The following is a 15,728-nucleotide window of genomic DNA, read 5'->3' as shown; positions in this document are numbered from 1 at the left end:
AATTTTAACCAATAGCTTCAGAGGAAATCTTTTAAGAAAATCATTGACTTTCAATGTATACTGCAATCTGAACTGAAATACTTAAATCAATTCATGCGAAAATATTGTGTGCCAACCACACAGCTCCTGTACCCACACACAAAGTAAGTGAATGTTTGTTATGCATCAATTACAAATTGCCACCAGGAAAATGTGGAAATGCTACTTGATAAATAAATGAGCAGTCAACTGATCAGTTATTAATGGCACTAATTGCAGTGTGCATAAATGAAAATATGGTTAATGAGTACATAGACTTTATTGGCCCATACTATGTGCCACCATTTCTTAGTTTACTAATTTCAGACCTACAGTGCTAGTTGCAGACACTTCACTATGGTACCTGATTGGAGATTAGCTACAACACATAACTGTATACATTCTACCCAGCACAATCTCAGTTGAAAGACATCTGGTTACTTTATCTGGGTACTTAATTTAAATCAGGTGTCTCCAAGCAGTCGAAAGGCGATCACGAGCTACCAGTAGCTTCCAGGCATCTTCACAGTAGCTCACAGCCTTAAATTCATTTTAAATTAACACAGGGTCACTTTTTTCCTTTTAAAGCTAAGGGAAGGCTGTGTTTAGTTTACGTTATTATCCTCAAGCTGCAGATAGCGGGCCTGAGAAGAAGCAGTGTTGGAGTCATATTTATGACCCATGGCATGGAGGTGAACAGCTGAAGCACTGGGGTATTTAACTGTTAAATAAGTCATTGTCAACTCAGAATTGGAGGTGTGAACAAAATTGTTTCTCAAAGTGGAGAAAATTAAAAAGAAAAGTTATCTTATGATTAAGTTAACGTTTAATTTTAATTTTCTCAAATTGTTTTACAAAGTGTTGCATTTACAAACAGCCGGCCTCTTGCTCCTAGTGGCCAGTAAAACACTGTGCCATATTTATAACTGAAAAATGCAGTCATTGTTTAAATGGGAGAGTGCTTAACTGGGAGAAATTTAAAGTGCAGACAAATTTTCTACATTATGAACATTTTTGCACTTTAAATTCCTCCTGTTTGAAACAAATGATTGTATGTGTGTTATACATGTTAAGGTGCCACAAGTACATATGACATAGGCTCTGTTACCCAAACAGATATATCCCATTCATACTCAGATGTTTATACATCCCCAAAGACCACACTCTCACTGACACACACAGCAGCCTTGTCATAGTGCCCCTTGTCAAGGAAGCTGGGTGTGGGGGTGTCTGGTAATAATGCACGGGTGGCTTGGCTTTCAGTAGCTCACGATGATTTTCACTGATCAGAAGTACCTTTCACTACAGAAAAGGTTGGAGACCCCTGATTGGAATGCTTTGTTTCTAGTGTGAAAATGGATAGTTTTTAGTCCTATGGTTGCATATGTCCTCTGTGGTCATGGTAGCGACTTTAGTTCAAAAATTCCAGTTCTGCTATCAGTGGTTCTCCAGCCAACAGGAACTAGTTTGACAGTGCTGTCTTTGGCTTGGCTTCTTTGTAGTTCAATTTTGTTTTAAGGACTTTACAAGCTTTATAGTAAAAATGAGGTCTACTGATTAAAGATGAACATGTATACGCCTTATGAAGTCAACAGTGTGATGGTAGCCTAGATTACAGTTAAAGGAATTGGCTGTTATTGGAAACGTGTAGCAGTTTATCACGTGCTGTCTGAAACCTCTGGTAATGTTGTGATTGCTAATCTGGCGCTGTGTGATGTTTGTGGATGGCAGTGACACACAATGCAGGAGTAGCTAAGTTAAAAGGTAACTTCAGACACTTTGATTTTGCTAGGTTTTCCCTTCTCATCCTCTCTCTCTGTGGCTCCTTTTCATGGTCTGGCTTGAATGCGCAGCTATTGCTAGATACGTATGAGAAAATCAACAAGAGGGAGCCTTTTGCTCAGTCAGAAGAAAAGGGATTCAAATTGGCTCCACAACCTCACAAACCCAAATGTTTTGATCTTCGAGGGTCTAGGTCATGGTTAAAAATATAATGGGGAGTGGGTAGGAAATAATGTTCCACCACTCAGCCAAAATACGAGGGTGAGAAGGAAAACTTTCTTCAATCACCAAAGAAGGTCAACATGTTTCATGCCTAAGGTGTTCATAACGAATCAAGTGGTGTTTCTTCAGGACCAAAATAAAAAACAAAACAAAAAAAAAAAAATTGGACTCCTACATTATGCTAATTGCAAAAATGTGTACTGGAGAAATGAAAATAATTAACTTACTCATAGAGCTACGCATCTAGCAATCTAAGTTGATGTGTGCCTGTGGAAAGTGACAAAGGAAAATAACAGCAATGTGTTAAGATAGAAGACAATAGCACACTAACAACCGTAAAAAGGTGTTGTACCACTCAGTGATATTGTGCTACCATGCTAGGTGTAAAAGCAAACTCCATAAAACAGCTGCTTACCATCCTCAATTTGGGACGGTGCTCCATGGGATAATGCCAGCCAAGGACTGCCTTCGTCTCTGTATAAATGCAAGAAGTGTATTAGTACATTTGTTATGAGAATTGATAACAAGGCTGTATAAACAGATGTATGCTGCCTCATGTAATATCTGCACTAGGTAGAGAAAAGGTGCATTCCTTGTGTACATAATATGGGATAAAGGGCTATGGGTAGAAAATAAGTAATCAATGAACCCAGAGACATATTCTGCCCCAAGCCGGTTACTACAGTAGCTTTCACAATAGACACTAGAGAAGTAACTATCAAAATCAAAAGTCAAATAGTGGGAAAAGTGCTCCATGTACATAATCCCCTAGGTTTTAGGTCACACTCCATGTTGAGTAACAGAATACTGCCACTATAGATAACCCAAAGACCGTGTAACTAACCATCATCCCTGTACTTTCACTCTAAAATACGTGAAAGTGATAAAGTATCAGGCTTGTATACAATGATGGCAAAATACAGTCTGCCAACTATGCTGGGTGATCATACTCAGTTAAGGGTGAGAGTCCTCAGCGGGGAACATACCCGCTTGCCGCATTTCCCAAATGCTGTGGGGAAGACGCGCTCGGCGGTATAAGACCGGATGGCGGTAATCGGAGCGCCAATCAGGAGAAGGGCAGGTGTCACGTCGACGTCGCTGGAGTACTAAAAATTAACAGAGGACCAATGCCTCACCACTCGTCATGGTACTGTCTAGTCCGTAAATAAAAGAAATGGAAGAGGGACTACTGCCTCATCCCTCTTTAAGCACAAAGGAGAAAGCAAACAAGTATTCACATGGTAATGAGCTCACTTTAAGAATAAATAAATGAGGGACACAACTCTCGTTTCACTTGTGAGTAACAGCTAGGGATTAAAGGAGGGACCACAGTTTGGTACTCAGGGCATGAAAATAAATGGGTGACTATGTCCTTGTTAATCATCAAAGTACATACAAATAAAGGGTGTTGCCTACGTCTAAAAAAATCTCGTTTTCAAAAAGTAATGTGCTTGTCACAAAAATCAATATATGTGAACAAGGGAACAACCCTCGTTTCCATTGGCAGCATCAAAAAGAAAAAGAGAAAAAAGAAAGCAAAGAGGACCCCAATTTAGAAAGGAGAACGTGGAACCTTAAGTAGGGCCAGAACCACAGCCACACCTCAGTCTATTAACTATGCGGGTCTGTGTACCGTAGAACATGGAGATGTACCCAGATCGATCCAGTAATCTCTACAAGGTGAATAAATGAGACTCAATAGGACATCATTGGTATGCTAATATGCATGTGTGGTCTGAGACACATCATGGTTATAGCAAGCTACTTCGTGATGCACTGATCAGGGTCAAGGTCACAGAATGCGAGTCGGCCCATCATGTAGTAGGGAAAAAGCTCATCCACAGAATATCATCACTCACGAAGTAGCTTGCTATGACCATGATCTCTCAGACATGTAAATCTTGTTCTTATCTTGTCAAATTTGCTGTGAAGTCAAAGACCGAGGTCAAATGTCAGGTACTGTCTTCAGAGAGGGGGGGGCGCTTGTTTACTTTTCTTTTTCTGACTTCAGAGTGAGAGGATTTATGTGACACTCTTGCTGGATACAGGGAGTAGGAAAGAAGTTTTTTTCAGCACACAACAACATTTAAATAAACTGTGTAAGTATTTCGGAATATATCAGAACTGGAAACACAAATGAAGTACATTTTCTGCTATCTGAAGTGTGTTGGAAACAAATCGTTTATTTTGATGAAAACAAATCATTACACTGGGTGATGCAATTTCCACACATTTTAGTCTGTGCACTGTATATGTGTATTAGTAAAATTGTATGTCTGGCAACTGTAATGGTCATTTCAATTGAAAGTATGTTGTCTGTAATGGCAGTGTGCTACCACATGAATACTCCGCTCTACGCCACTGCACTCTACTCTGCACCTCTCCACTTTACACCACTCCATGCCTCTGCACTAAGCTCCGCTCTACGCCACTGAACGTTACGCCTCTCTACTCTGCCCTATACCACTCTACTCTATGCTAATGCACTCTTCTCCACTCTTCTGTTTTCCACTGCACTCTACACCACTCCTGTGTAGGCCACACCAATCTACTCTGCACAGCTGAACTCTACGCCTCTGTACACTATGCCACTCTGCAACACTGCACCATACGTCTCTACACTCTATGCCAATGCACTCTACACCAGTGGACTTTACTCTGTAATGCTCAACTCTATGCTCTGTCAATCGACTGTACACCCCTCTAATCTACTCTGCACCTGTTTACTCTACACTACTTTACTCCACACTACTTTACTCCACACCACTTTACTATACATCACTTTACACCATTACTCTATATGTTAATATGCAACTGCACTGTACACCGCACCACTCCACTCTGCCACTTCACTCTACTCTGAAACAATCTACTCTTGGCCACTCTGCACCGATGCGCTCTCACTGCACTCTACTCTACATCACTGTACTCTAAGCCACTGCTTTCTATGCCACTCTACTGTACTGCATTCTAGCACTCTACTCCACACCACTGCACTCTATGGTAGTATTAGACCTGTCTGGTCACAGCCCATGGGTAGGGGCAACCAATTACCATGGAAGATCGGTCTGTAGTTTTTGAGGTCGCTGGGATCAGCGGAGGGTCTCTTTAGGAAGGGGTCTTACCTCTGTGTGCTTCCATTTATCCCGGAAGGTTGCAGTGGAGATGGAGGTGTTGAGTATGCAGGTTAGTTTTGTGCAAGTAGCGTTGGCGCTGAGGCTGAAAAGCCGGTGGGGACAGGAGTGGATGGTGGTCTCCGCGGCTGTCGAGTTGGAGAACTTCTTAACATTTTTTAAGAGTTTTTTTCGTGTGGTTGGCTGTGGTGTTGATGAGGGCAGTGAATGCTGCTTTTTTTGCTTCCTAGATGTGGTGGTGGTAGTTGTTGAGGGCTGCCTTGTAGGTGGCTCTGTTGGAGGGATCCTTGGTCAGGGGCCATTGTTTCTCGAGTCAGTGGCAGTTGTGTTTAGAGTTTTTAAGCTCCGGAGTGTACCATCTTGCTGGCTTGGACATGTTGTTCATTTAGCTTGTTTCAATGGGGCATTTCTGTAGGAGGATTTTCTGACCCAGGTGGTGAAGTTTCGGACGGCATGGGAAAGATCTGCCATGGGTCCGGGTTGCGATGTGTCTAGGGCCTGTACCCATAGGGTCTCAGTTACCTTATCTCAACTTTGGTGGGGGGTACTGTGGTCCTTGGAGATGCTGTGCTGGGATTTGGAGATGGTAAAGTGTACGATGTTGTGGTTGGTCCAGGTGAGTTCCGTCATGGGGGTGAAATTGATTCTGTCACTGAAAGTGAAGATGGCATCCAGTGTATGCCTGGCTTTGTGCGTGTGTTTGGTGACACTGTAGTGGAATAAGGCCAATGTTGCTGAGGTTCTCCATGAGTTAACTGGAGTTAGTGTTGCTGGGGTTGTTGAGGGAGAAATTGAGGTCGCCAAGTAGGACGTGCTGGAGGGAGTCAATGACGAGGGGGGTGATGAGGTTTGGCGATGGTGTTGCAGAAGGCTGGGCAGAACCTGCGCGGATGTCTTACCCTGGGCCTCTGCCTGCACCAGAGCTGTGCCTCTCCCCCTGCCCACCCACTGACCCAAGTGCAGTGACCATGGCCTACAACACAAGTGCGACACCTTAGAGTCCTGAGTGCTGTGTCATTAATGTCCGTGATACCTGACTCCACCGCAGCACCTGTGGCCCCCATGGTGTGATTGCGGCACTTCGAAGTCGACACCTCATGTCTTGACCTGCTGGATTCCTGAACCCCGCTTGTCATAAGGAACCAAAGCCTCGCCGTCAACGCCGCATCACCTAATCTGCAGCCGTAAGAAACCAATGCCTCACCTCCCTGCCTAGCAGTAAGGAACCGATACCTCACCTCCCCGGTGGTATTAAGGAACTGACGCCGCACCGTCTCCAGCGATGCCTCACCTCCCTGACTCTGTGCAGTGTCTGTTTCCTCATTGTTTTCCAGGGTACTGTAACCGGGGTCTACACAGCTCTGTGGCTTGCCGCGCTCCCTTGCAGGTGGCGCCGGACTGTTGAAAGTGACTCAGTCAAGCCGTTTTGATAGCCCCAGTTTGAGCTATTGTGCTTCTAAGTGGTATACTACATGTAATCTTTGAAAATTTGTATCTTTACTTGTGTATGTTGGATTTTTGTCATTTTTGGTCTTGTTTTACTCAGATAAATATTGGCTGTTTTTCTAAACTGGTGTGGAGTTCTTTTGTGCTGTTTTCACTGTGTGTGTGTGTGTGTGTGTGTGTGTGTGTTCTAGAGTGGGGGTCCCTACTTAGACAGGGTGCAAAGTACTGCCAGCTAGAGGCCTCATTTCTAACAGGTACTATACTCTACTCTGCACCACTCTGTTCTACTCTACTCTCCGCCACTCTGTTCTGCGCCACTCCACGACGCTGCATTGTACGCTCCAGAATTCAGTGGCACAGTGCTGTATGCACCATACTCTGCAACTCTGTCAATCCACTGTACACCACGTCTATGGCACTCCAGTCAATGCCTCTCTAAGTGACTGCACACTATGCCACTCCAGTGCATGAAATTATCTGCCACTCCATTCTACTCCACTCTTTGCCATTCCGCTCTACGCCATTCCGCTCTACAACAATCCACATCACTCTGCTATACGACACAAACTTTTAGCCATGCTGAGCAGCAGCCACGCTTGTGTACAACACGGCTAAAACACATTGGTAAAGCCAATGGCTCTTTTGTAGACCTTACCTATTGGCTTTGCCAATGCTTTTTTCTTTCTGCTCTCACAAAAAAAAAGATGTTTACATTAAAGAAAAAAGTATTTTGATCAGAAATGTTTACAAAAATAATCAAAAAAAGGCCAAAGGAGGAAAGGTTGGGAGATATGCCACTTGCAAGTGTCCAAGGAGGCAGTAGCTTTAATATTAATCCCCGGTAATAAGTCTCTTTGTTTGCTTTCTAGATAACTCTTCAGCTGCGAATATGAACAACCAAGGAAGATGCTGCATCACAGCTTGTATCCAGTAGCATCAGTATAATGTTAATATTCAATGAATTTCTTCACGGGTACAGTTTGGACTTTGTCCCTTTCCTTTTTGGCCTGGGAGTAAACAGACTGACCTCAGGCGATCAACGCGACAATGGCTTTGAATAATCCACCCACATTTGATGATGAGGGGGACGTGAGGGAAGGGTTTCTCTGCCCCTTGTGCAAGAAGGACCTACAGTCTTTTCACCAGCTTCAGTCCCATTATGAAGATGAACATTCAAGCGAAGACCGAGATGTCAAAGGGCAGCTGAAAAGTAAGTAGGCGTGAATCTCCTGGCTGTGAAATGAAAAAAACGCGCAAGTCTCTCTGTATAACTATGGGATGTGTATAAAGTAAACAGAGAGAGTTGCACTCTCACCATCTCTTAAATAATGTAAGTGGTGCATTAGTACAGTGCTAAACCTTTATAGGGCTCTCAAACTGATCGGTGCTGAACATTTAACGCAGACAGCATTTCATATGATACCACATGGACTGTGCTTTAGTTCACCCCCTTTCTCAGACTGGATGGCTTTCTCATTTATTTCGATTTCCTGGTTTGCATGGCAGTGCTCTTCAAACTCCTTTGGGACTACAAACCCAGTTTTTAGAACTACAAACTTTCGTGACTCATTTAGCTTTAATGACAATTTACAGATAATATATTTTCTTTGGAATGGTGACTACATTTGCAGCCACAGAATTACTGATGAGACTGTGTTGCACACAAATAACGTGTGGACTTGCTGTTTCAGTGAACATCGTGCATCACCAGTTAAAGTGTTTGATTTGTTTTGATCCTATTAAAACCTTTGTTTCCTTCACCGTTCAGAATTATGCTTAATGTGTGCATTCCTAACTGTTGAATATGTACAGTTCATATACAGGTATTTATTTTTTGGTGCATGTTACTTACAAATTACTCTCAACAACAGCCTTTCCTTTCACACTCCCTGGTACCCCAGCAAGACTCTTACATATTTCACTTTACTTTTATCTCCTTGACTGCAAAATGAGAGGTGTTTGTAAACACCACTTCCCGTGTTAAAAAAACAAAACAAAACAAGCAGCAATTTGCCAGAAGACATAACCAGTCATTTGAGCTCTGTTTTTGAAGTGCAGCAAAAGAGAAAAAAATAAATACAGAATTTAAAGGCATCTTTGCTGCTTATACTTTGCAACCCACCAAAATTCGGCTTGCGACCATGAATTTGGGAAACAGTGCTTTATGGGATGGTTTTTGTCCTTATTCTCCTGTCACTGGAGAACTCCTTGACAGTGGCTTTTTATTGGCTGAGTTTTATCCTTTCACTGAAGACAACATCATTTTTGTTTTTAGGTTGAGCATAGCAGCGCGCATGCACTGCTTTTCCGATGTGTTGGAATGTATCTGGGCTTTTAACCATGCCCACCGCACGCCCATCACTATCACTCGTTCCTTTTGCTTACCTTTCCAAAATCCTTTATTTTCGTTACTAAATGCTTTACCTTTGTCCCTCCTTGGGGCGGCATAGTTACCGCTTTGGACATCGACCCTGTTACATGGTTAATTGCAAAATTGCTGATATGTTTGACTGCGAGTGAACTTCTTTTTCCTTTAGTGTGCTCCTTCACGCTGATGCCATGGCGCTTTGAATCCGCACGCTTATGTGAAACCGCATTACTTTTCATTTTCAACTTATGTGGCAAGAAAAGTCAGGTTAGGAGTTTACAACGCTAATAGCTCTAACTCGAGCAAATGCGAGACCGATTTACCTTTTTAAAAAGCATTTGATGGGAGTCCATGTCCTGGTTCTTGCTGATATCACTGCACATACAGCGCGCTCATGCCCTTGCTTCCCCAACCTCCCCCACCCAGTTTGTCTCCTCCAGCCCTCCCTCAGACTCTTCAATACAAACTGTTCCTGCTGCACTCTGTTGCGCGGCCAGCCTGACCTTCTCTGGCCTCTTCTCCTCCCCCCTCCCGTTCTCTCCTGCTGCGTGCTGGCCATTCTTGTGGCTTTGCCAATGCTGGATGCGTTTAAAATGCACTGGCATTGGCAAAATCAGTAGTGGCAATCAACCATCTGTCTATTTAACCCATTGGATATTTGGCTCACCAGATATGGTCAGAAAAAAATGGTCCGCAGTTAAATTCTGCATGTTTGTTACAGAGGGAATCCCAGTTTGAGTTGTAGGAGTTCCTCGCAAGTATCCATTGTGATTTTCGACCTTTACACTTTTTTGAATTGGTCCTTTCACTTAGGGCTCTAGGATTACTTGTTAGTATAGTTTCCTCCTGCTTCCCCTAAAGAAAGAACTGGGAATTATTACTTTTAACCCAATTCATTATTAATTTATTTCTCTTCCTGTAGAATGTCCTTTGTTATTACTCCTCAAATCCATCACCTTTTTTCAAAGTAGCAGTTTAGCACCTGTCAATAATTTATCTCGTTTCTCCTTTCACTCCAGGAGAATACATACTATTTGTGTGCATCTGAAAACAAATTGTCTGTATAAATTTCAAACAAAAGTACCTCACCCACCCACCACCCACCCACCACTGTGCAGCCTCAAATGCTCAAAGTTGAATGAATACTGCCTCAGTGAAGGCGCGCGGCCTTAGACACGCTTTCTGTGGCCGACGGGTGTATTCCCTGCTTGCTCTCTCAGCACTGCTGCTTAAAGTGGATGCACAGTGATGTCTCCAGGTATGTGCCTTTTCATAATTAGTGGAACATTGTGGCAATCAAGGCGGGAGTGATGCTGTCACCTCAGAGCATCCTGCTGGTAGATCATAGACCAGCTCGAGCCACGCTCTCAATGCCATCTCCATTGCAAAGGATGACATCAGCGACAGAGCACGCCTTTTCGCACCAACTCCGGGAATTATACTAACTATTTTCTAGATGTCACCTTTTCCCCCTGCAACTTTCCAGTTAGTGATTCATGTGATGCTCTAAACTGAGTCCCGTTCCTCTCAAACACAATCTCAACACTTGTTTGCTGAATGCAGGCCATATCACCTTAGCAGGCTGTGAGCAGTTTCCACAATCCTTTTAAGAAGGTTCGGACATGGAATTAAATAAGGTTTACTCTTTTTTATGATTACAAGTGTAAAAGAGCAGAGAATGGCAGAACTCATCATACAAGCTTTTAATCCCTACTGCCCTAATGATTATTTGCATTCCATATTATCGCTCTGCATTCCTTACTCTAGAATGTATGTAGATGCCACAGATGGTATTTGCATCTGGTCGTAAGTTATTTTCCAAAGTTGAAGAGGAAGGATACCTGGCAACTTTTTGTTTGGTGCTTCACGCTGTAGACACAATGCATGAAAAAGCCTAGCTTCTGGTCTTTTTCTTCCTTCGTCTTCTGGACTCTAGTCTGGAGATTCTTCTTTTGCAAGTTTTGTATAGCCCTTCGGAGGTCATGGCAGCTAGGTGTGGTTAGTGGTTGCTCTTGTTCATTACTTTGTCAATTACACAGGAAATCTATAAAGTGATGCAGTGAGAGGTTGGCAATGTAGGATTCTGAGTGTTGGTGAAACCCTACAAATTTATGAAGTGTTTTCATGAATCTCGCCATAGCATGAAGTAAACATTTGGGAGACCATTTATGAGTATCTCCGATTCTGGCTAGCAAAGCACTGCCTTTGTTATGATTAGACAGGATCTGTGCATGCATGAGCATTGTGAAGTCATCTTCTGGTAGCACGGGCTTCACTTTGCAATTTTGGTCAACTGTTGCCACAAGGTCTTAGTAGTGTTCATGATTGTTAGACTTTTCATCCTTGGCGTGGTCTCCCTTAACTTTTTGCCTCTGTTCCCCAGGTTGTTGATGTGTGCTGGACTCTGATTTTGCTGTTTTTGTTGCTCTGGGCACTTTACCACTGCTAACCAGTGCTAAAGTGCAAGTGCTCCTGTTTAAATTGTATATAAGTGATTCATCCATGATTGGCATATTTGAATTACTAGTAAGTCCCTAGTAATGTGCACTAGAGGTGCCAGGGCCTGTAAATCAAATGCTACTAGTGGGCCTGCAGCACTGGTTGTGCCACCCACATAAGTAGCTCTGTAATCATGTCTCAGACCTGCCACTGCAGTGTCTGTGTGTGTATTCTTACACTGTAAATTCGACTTGGCAAGTGTACCCACTTGCCAGGCCTAAACCTTCCCTTTTCTTACATGTAAGGCACCCCTAAGGTAGGCCCTAGGTAGCCCCAAGGGCAGGGTGCAGTGTATGGATAAGGTAGGACATATAGTACTGTGGTTTATATGTCCTGACAGTGAAATACTGCCAATTTCGTTTTCACTGTTGCAAGGTCTGTCTCTCTCTCATAGGATAATATGGGGGCTACCTTTAAATATGATTAAAGTGTAGATTCCCCTAGAGAGTAGATGGACATGTGGAGTTTGGGATCCCTGAACTCACAATTTAAAAATACATCTTTTAGTAAAGTTGATTTTAAGATTGTGCGTTTGGAAATGCCACTTTTAGAAAGTGAGCATTTTCTTGCTTAAACCATTCTGTGACTCTGCCTTGTTTGTGGATTCCCTGTCTGGGTCAGTTTGACAGTTGGGTTGTTTTTCACCTCACACCAGACAGTGACACAAAGGGAGCTGGGGTGTGATCTGCATTTCCTGATTAGCCATCTCTGCTAGGAGGGAGGGGTGGAGTGGTCACTCTCATCTGAAAGGACTGTGCCTGCCTCTGACAATGCTGTCTCCAGCCCCCTGGTGTGTGTCTGAGGCCTTGCCTGGGCAAGGCAGGATTTCACAAGAAGGTGTGAGTCCCCTTTGAAGAAAGGTGACTTCAAAGACTAAAATGGGTATAAGAAGGGCACCCAAACTTACAAACTTTAGAAACACTTCTGGAATCAAGAGGAACCTCTGCCTGGAGAAGAGCTGATCGCTGAGGAACAAGTGCTGCCCTGCCTGTGACTGTGCTTTGTGGAGCTTTCCTGCAGTGCTGCTTCTGCCTGAGTAAGAGGGCAAAGACTGGACTTTGTGTGCCTTCCATCTTGAAGAAGAAATCTCCAAGGGCTTGATGTAGAGCTTGCCTCCTGTTGTTGAAGTCTCAGGGATAGCAAAGACTTCTTCCTGCCAGCACCTGGAGTCTCTGGAGAGACCCCTACTCTGCTCTGTGGTGCCCTTCCAGTTCCTGGGACCCTGAAAGGAGAGGCTGGCAGCCTAAGGACAAAAATACACGCACCGAGCGCCGTGCGGAGAAAAGATCGACGCGAACCCGATCGCGGCTGAGAAAACGACGCGACGCCGACTCCGCAGCTGAGAAACGACGCCGCAGGAAACGCGACCGGAGAATCGACGCCCGGAGCAGGAGAAACGACGCGCAGCATCGCTGACGAAGGCTGAGAGATCGCAACCAGCGCCGCGGGACTTTCGGACCGTCGCGTGGCTGGCTTTTTCGACGCGCCTCGCCGTGCCGAGCTGTTTTCGACGCATATACCCGTGCAGGGTTATTTTCGACGCACACCGCCCGTGCGGGGTTATTTTTGCCGCAAACCAGGTACATTTTCACGCTAGCAGCGCTAGTGTGGTGTTACAACTACCTAAAGACTCTTTTTATTTTAAACCTTTAAAAAATCATAACTTGACTTGTGTATGTTGGATTTTTGTCGTTTTGGTCTTGTTTTGTCTAGATAAATACTTCCTATTTTTCTAAACTGGTGTTGTGTCATTTTGTAGTGTTTTCATTAAGTTACTGTGTGTGTAGGTACAAATACTTTACGCCCAGCACTCTGAGGTTAAGCCTACTGCTCTGCCAAGCTACCAAGGGGGTAAGCAGGGGTTAGCTGAGGGTGATTCTCTTTTATCCTAACTAGAGTGAGGGTCCTTGCTTGAACAGGGGGTAACCTGACTGTCAACCAAAGACCCCATTTCTAACATTGGTGACCAGCGGTCGGGATTTGGACTTGTGTTTGTACTTGACATACAGTAATTAAGTGTACACTACTGTTTTGATCTCAGACCACTACGTGACCACATACTACTAGTCTTGTGATTTTTGTTTTTTTACTTGGACTGTTTTTCTCTGCATTCAGTTTCTTTTTTTTCGCTGATCCCGTGATTGACTTTGCTGAAACTTCATTTGAGAACTTGCTTTTCTGTTTTTGGAACTGTGCATATTTTTTTAACCTCTCATCATGTCTCAGTCTGGAGATGCCCTAGCTGAAGCTGCTTTTGACTTGGAGAAATTGGAGAGCTACAAAGTGGCTCAGTTAAAGCAGTTTTGTAGTAATGTTGGCTGTCCCATTAAGAGCTCATCCAAGAAGGATGAGCTGCAAAAGGCGCTGAGGGCCTGGGTGACAGCCAAAGCAGCTGAGGGGCACACAGATGAGGAGCCAGAGGGGGAAGAGGAGTTGCAAGTCACTCACACTGATGTAGTGGGTGGGCCTGCTATGTCTCAGGGGAGAATCTCCAGGGCAGGTAGCAGTGTGTCCTCCAAGAGTCTGACACCTGGAGAGTTACAGGACAGACAGGCAGAGAGGGAGTACCAGTTGGAGCTGAGAAAGCTCAGTCTTGAGGAAAGGAAGATAAACATGGCTCATGAGCTCAGTTTAAAAGAGATAGATCAGAGGAGTCAGCCCAGTAGGGATGGTGGCAGCAATTCTACAGTGCAGCCTGAGAGAAGGGTACACATCCCAAAAGACCTTGTGAGGGATTATAAGAGGGAGGATGATATCTACTTGTGGTTCAAGGGTTATGAGTCAGCTCTCCACATGAACCTGGTCCCTGAAGCTCATTGGGGGGCAGCCCTGTGGAAGCATTTTGAGGCAGAGGGGAGGGACACACTGACGGCCTTAGGGGATGCTCAGAGTCTCACCTACCCTGCCATGAAGGAGGCCTTACTTACCAGGTATGGTCTCACCCCTGAGCAGTACAAGGAGAAGTTTAGATCCTACAAGAGAAAGGAATCCCAAACATGGTTGGAATGTGTTGATTCTTGTTGCAGGTCACTGGATGGTTGGGTGAAGGGCAGTAAGGTAAACACGTATGAGGGGCTTTACAATTTAATTGCTTGGGAGCACTTGTACAGTTTATGTTTTCCAGAGCTGCGCCAGCACCTCATTGACAGCAAGCTGACTGACCCCAGGAAGCTTGCACAGGAAGCGGACCGCTGGGAGAGCACCAGGGTCCAGAAGAGGTATGGGGGAGACCACGCCAAGGGTGGGCAGGGTCCCTCTCAGACGAAAGGGGGGGGTAAGGGCAAACAGGATGAGTTCTCTAAAAGGCCCCAAACTGATTCCCAGGGTAAGGATTCCCAACCCCCCAGTGAAAAGAAGCCATGGTTCTCCAAAGGGAAGCCAATGGCAGGTGGTCCCCTACGTAAGTGCTATTCATGTGACCAGGTGGGTCATGTGAGGGGGGACCCCAAATGCCCCAAAAGTACACCGGCACCCACTGGTGCACCGTCCCAGGGTTTGGCCAGTGTAGCGCTTGGGGAGGAGTTGGTTTCAGGTGGGTGGGAACCAGCAGAAATGACCCTTGTCTCACTAGGGGACAGTGAGATGGTCCAGAGAAACCTAGTGCCTGATAACACTAAGAAGTACAGGCAATGGGTGACCATCAATGGACAGAGGGTGGAGGCTCTAAGAGACACAGGAGCCAGTGTGACTACAGTGAGGAGTCACCTGGTGTCTGAAGAGCAGATTGATCCCCGGGTACTTCACCAAGTAGTTGCAGTAGACAATTCTGAGCGCCTCTGCAGAGTGGCGCAGGTTCCCTTTGAATGGGGGGGGGGTCTCAGGTTCCTGGAAAGTAGCTGTGAGTCCAACCATGCCTGTTGATTGTTTGCTAGGCAACGACCTGGAAGATTCCCCTTGGAAGGAGGTGGAACACAGGTCTCACTTGGAGATGTTGGGTCTGCCTGGGTGGGTATGCGTATCCACCCGGTCTATGGCAGCCAATCAGGGTAGTCAAGAGCCCCTGGAGCCTGAAACAGTGGCCCAGGGGACCGCCAAGAAGAGGAAAGGCAGGAGGCGCGGGAAACCCGCCCCAGAAGTTCCCACGTCCGGGAGGAGGCAGAGCCTGAGGGTGATGCCCCGGAACCTACAGGGGAACAGGTGGCTGAACTGGGGGAGGTCCCTGAGCTGTCGCAGTGGCAGCAGGAAGGGGGACCCACCAGGGAAGTATTCTGCACAGCGCAGAAGGAGTGCCCTACTCTTGAGGGACTGCGGCAGCAGGC

At 45.1% G+C, this 15,728-nt stretch overlaps 1 protein-coding gene across 2 annotated transcripts in view; it reads left to right on the top strand.

The window, feature by feature from the left end:
- The window catches only part of RBSN (rabenosyn, RAB effector), a 307,004-nt gene that overhangs the window by 78,990 nt on the left and 212,286 nt on the right, over positions 1 to 15,728 (top strand). For both annotated transcript variants that reach the window (XM_069206303.1, XM_069206304.1), the window contains one exon: positions 7,472 to 7,812. In XM_069206303.1, coding sequence (XP_069062404.1) covers positions 7,650 to 7,812 — 163 coding nt within the window. In that variant the 5' untranslated portion in view covers positions 7,472 to 7,649. The remainder of the gene's footprint in view (positions 1 to 7,471; positions 7,813 to 15,728) is intronic.

This window comes from Pleurodeles waltl, chromosome 9 (assembly GCF_031143425.1).
Source record: "Pleurodeles waltl isolate 20211129_DDA chromosome 9, aPleWal1.hap1.20221129, whole genome shotgun sequence".
Lineage (NCBI taxonomy): Eukaryota > Metazoa > Chordata > Amphibia > Caudata > Salamandridae > Pleurodeles > Pleurodeles waltl.
Note: the sequence above shows the minus strand (reverse complement) of the source record. Positions and strands in the feature narration are given on the sequence as shown.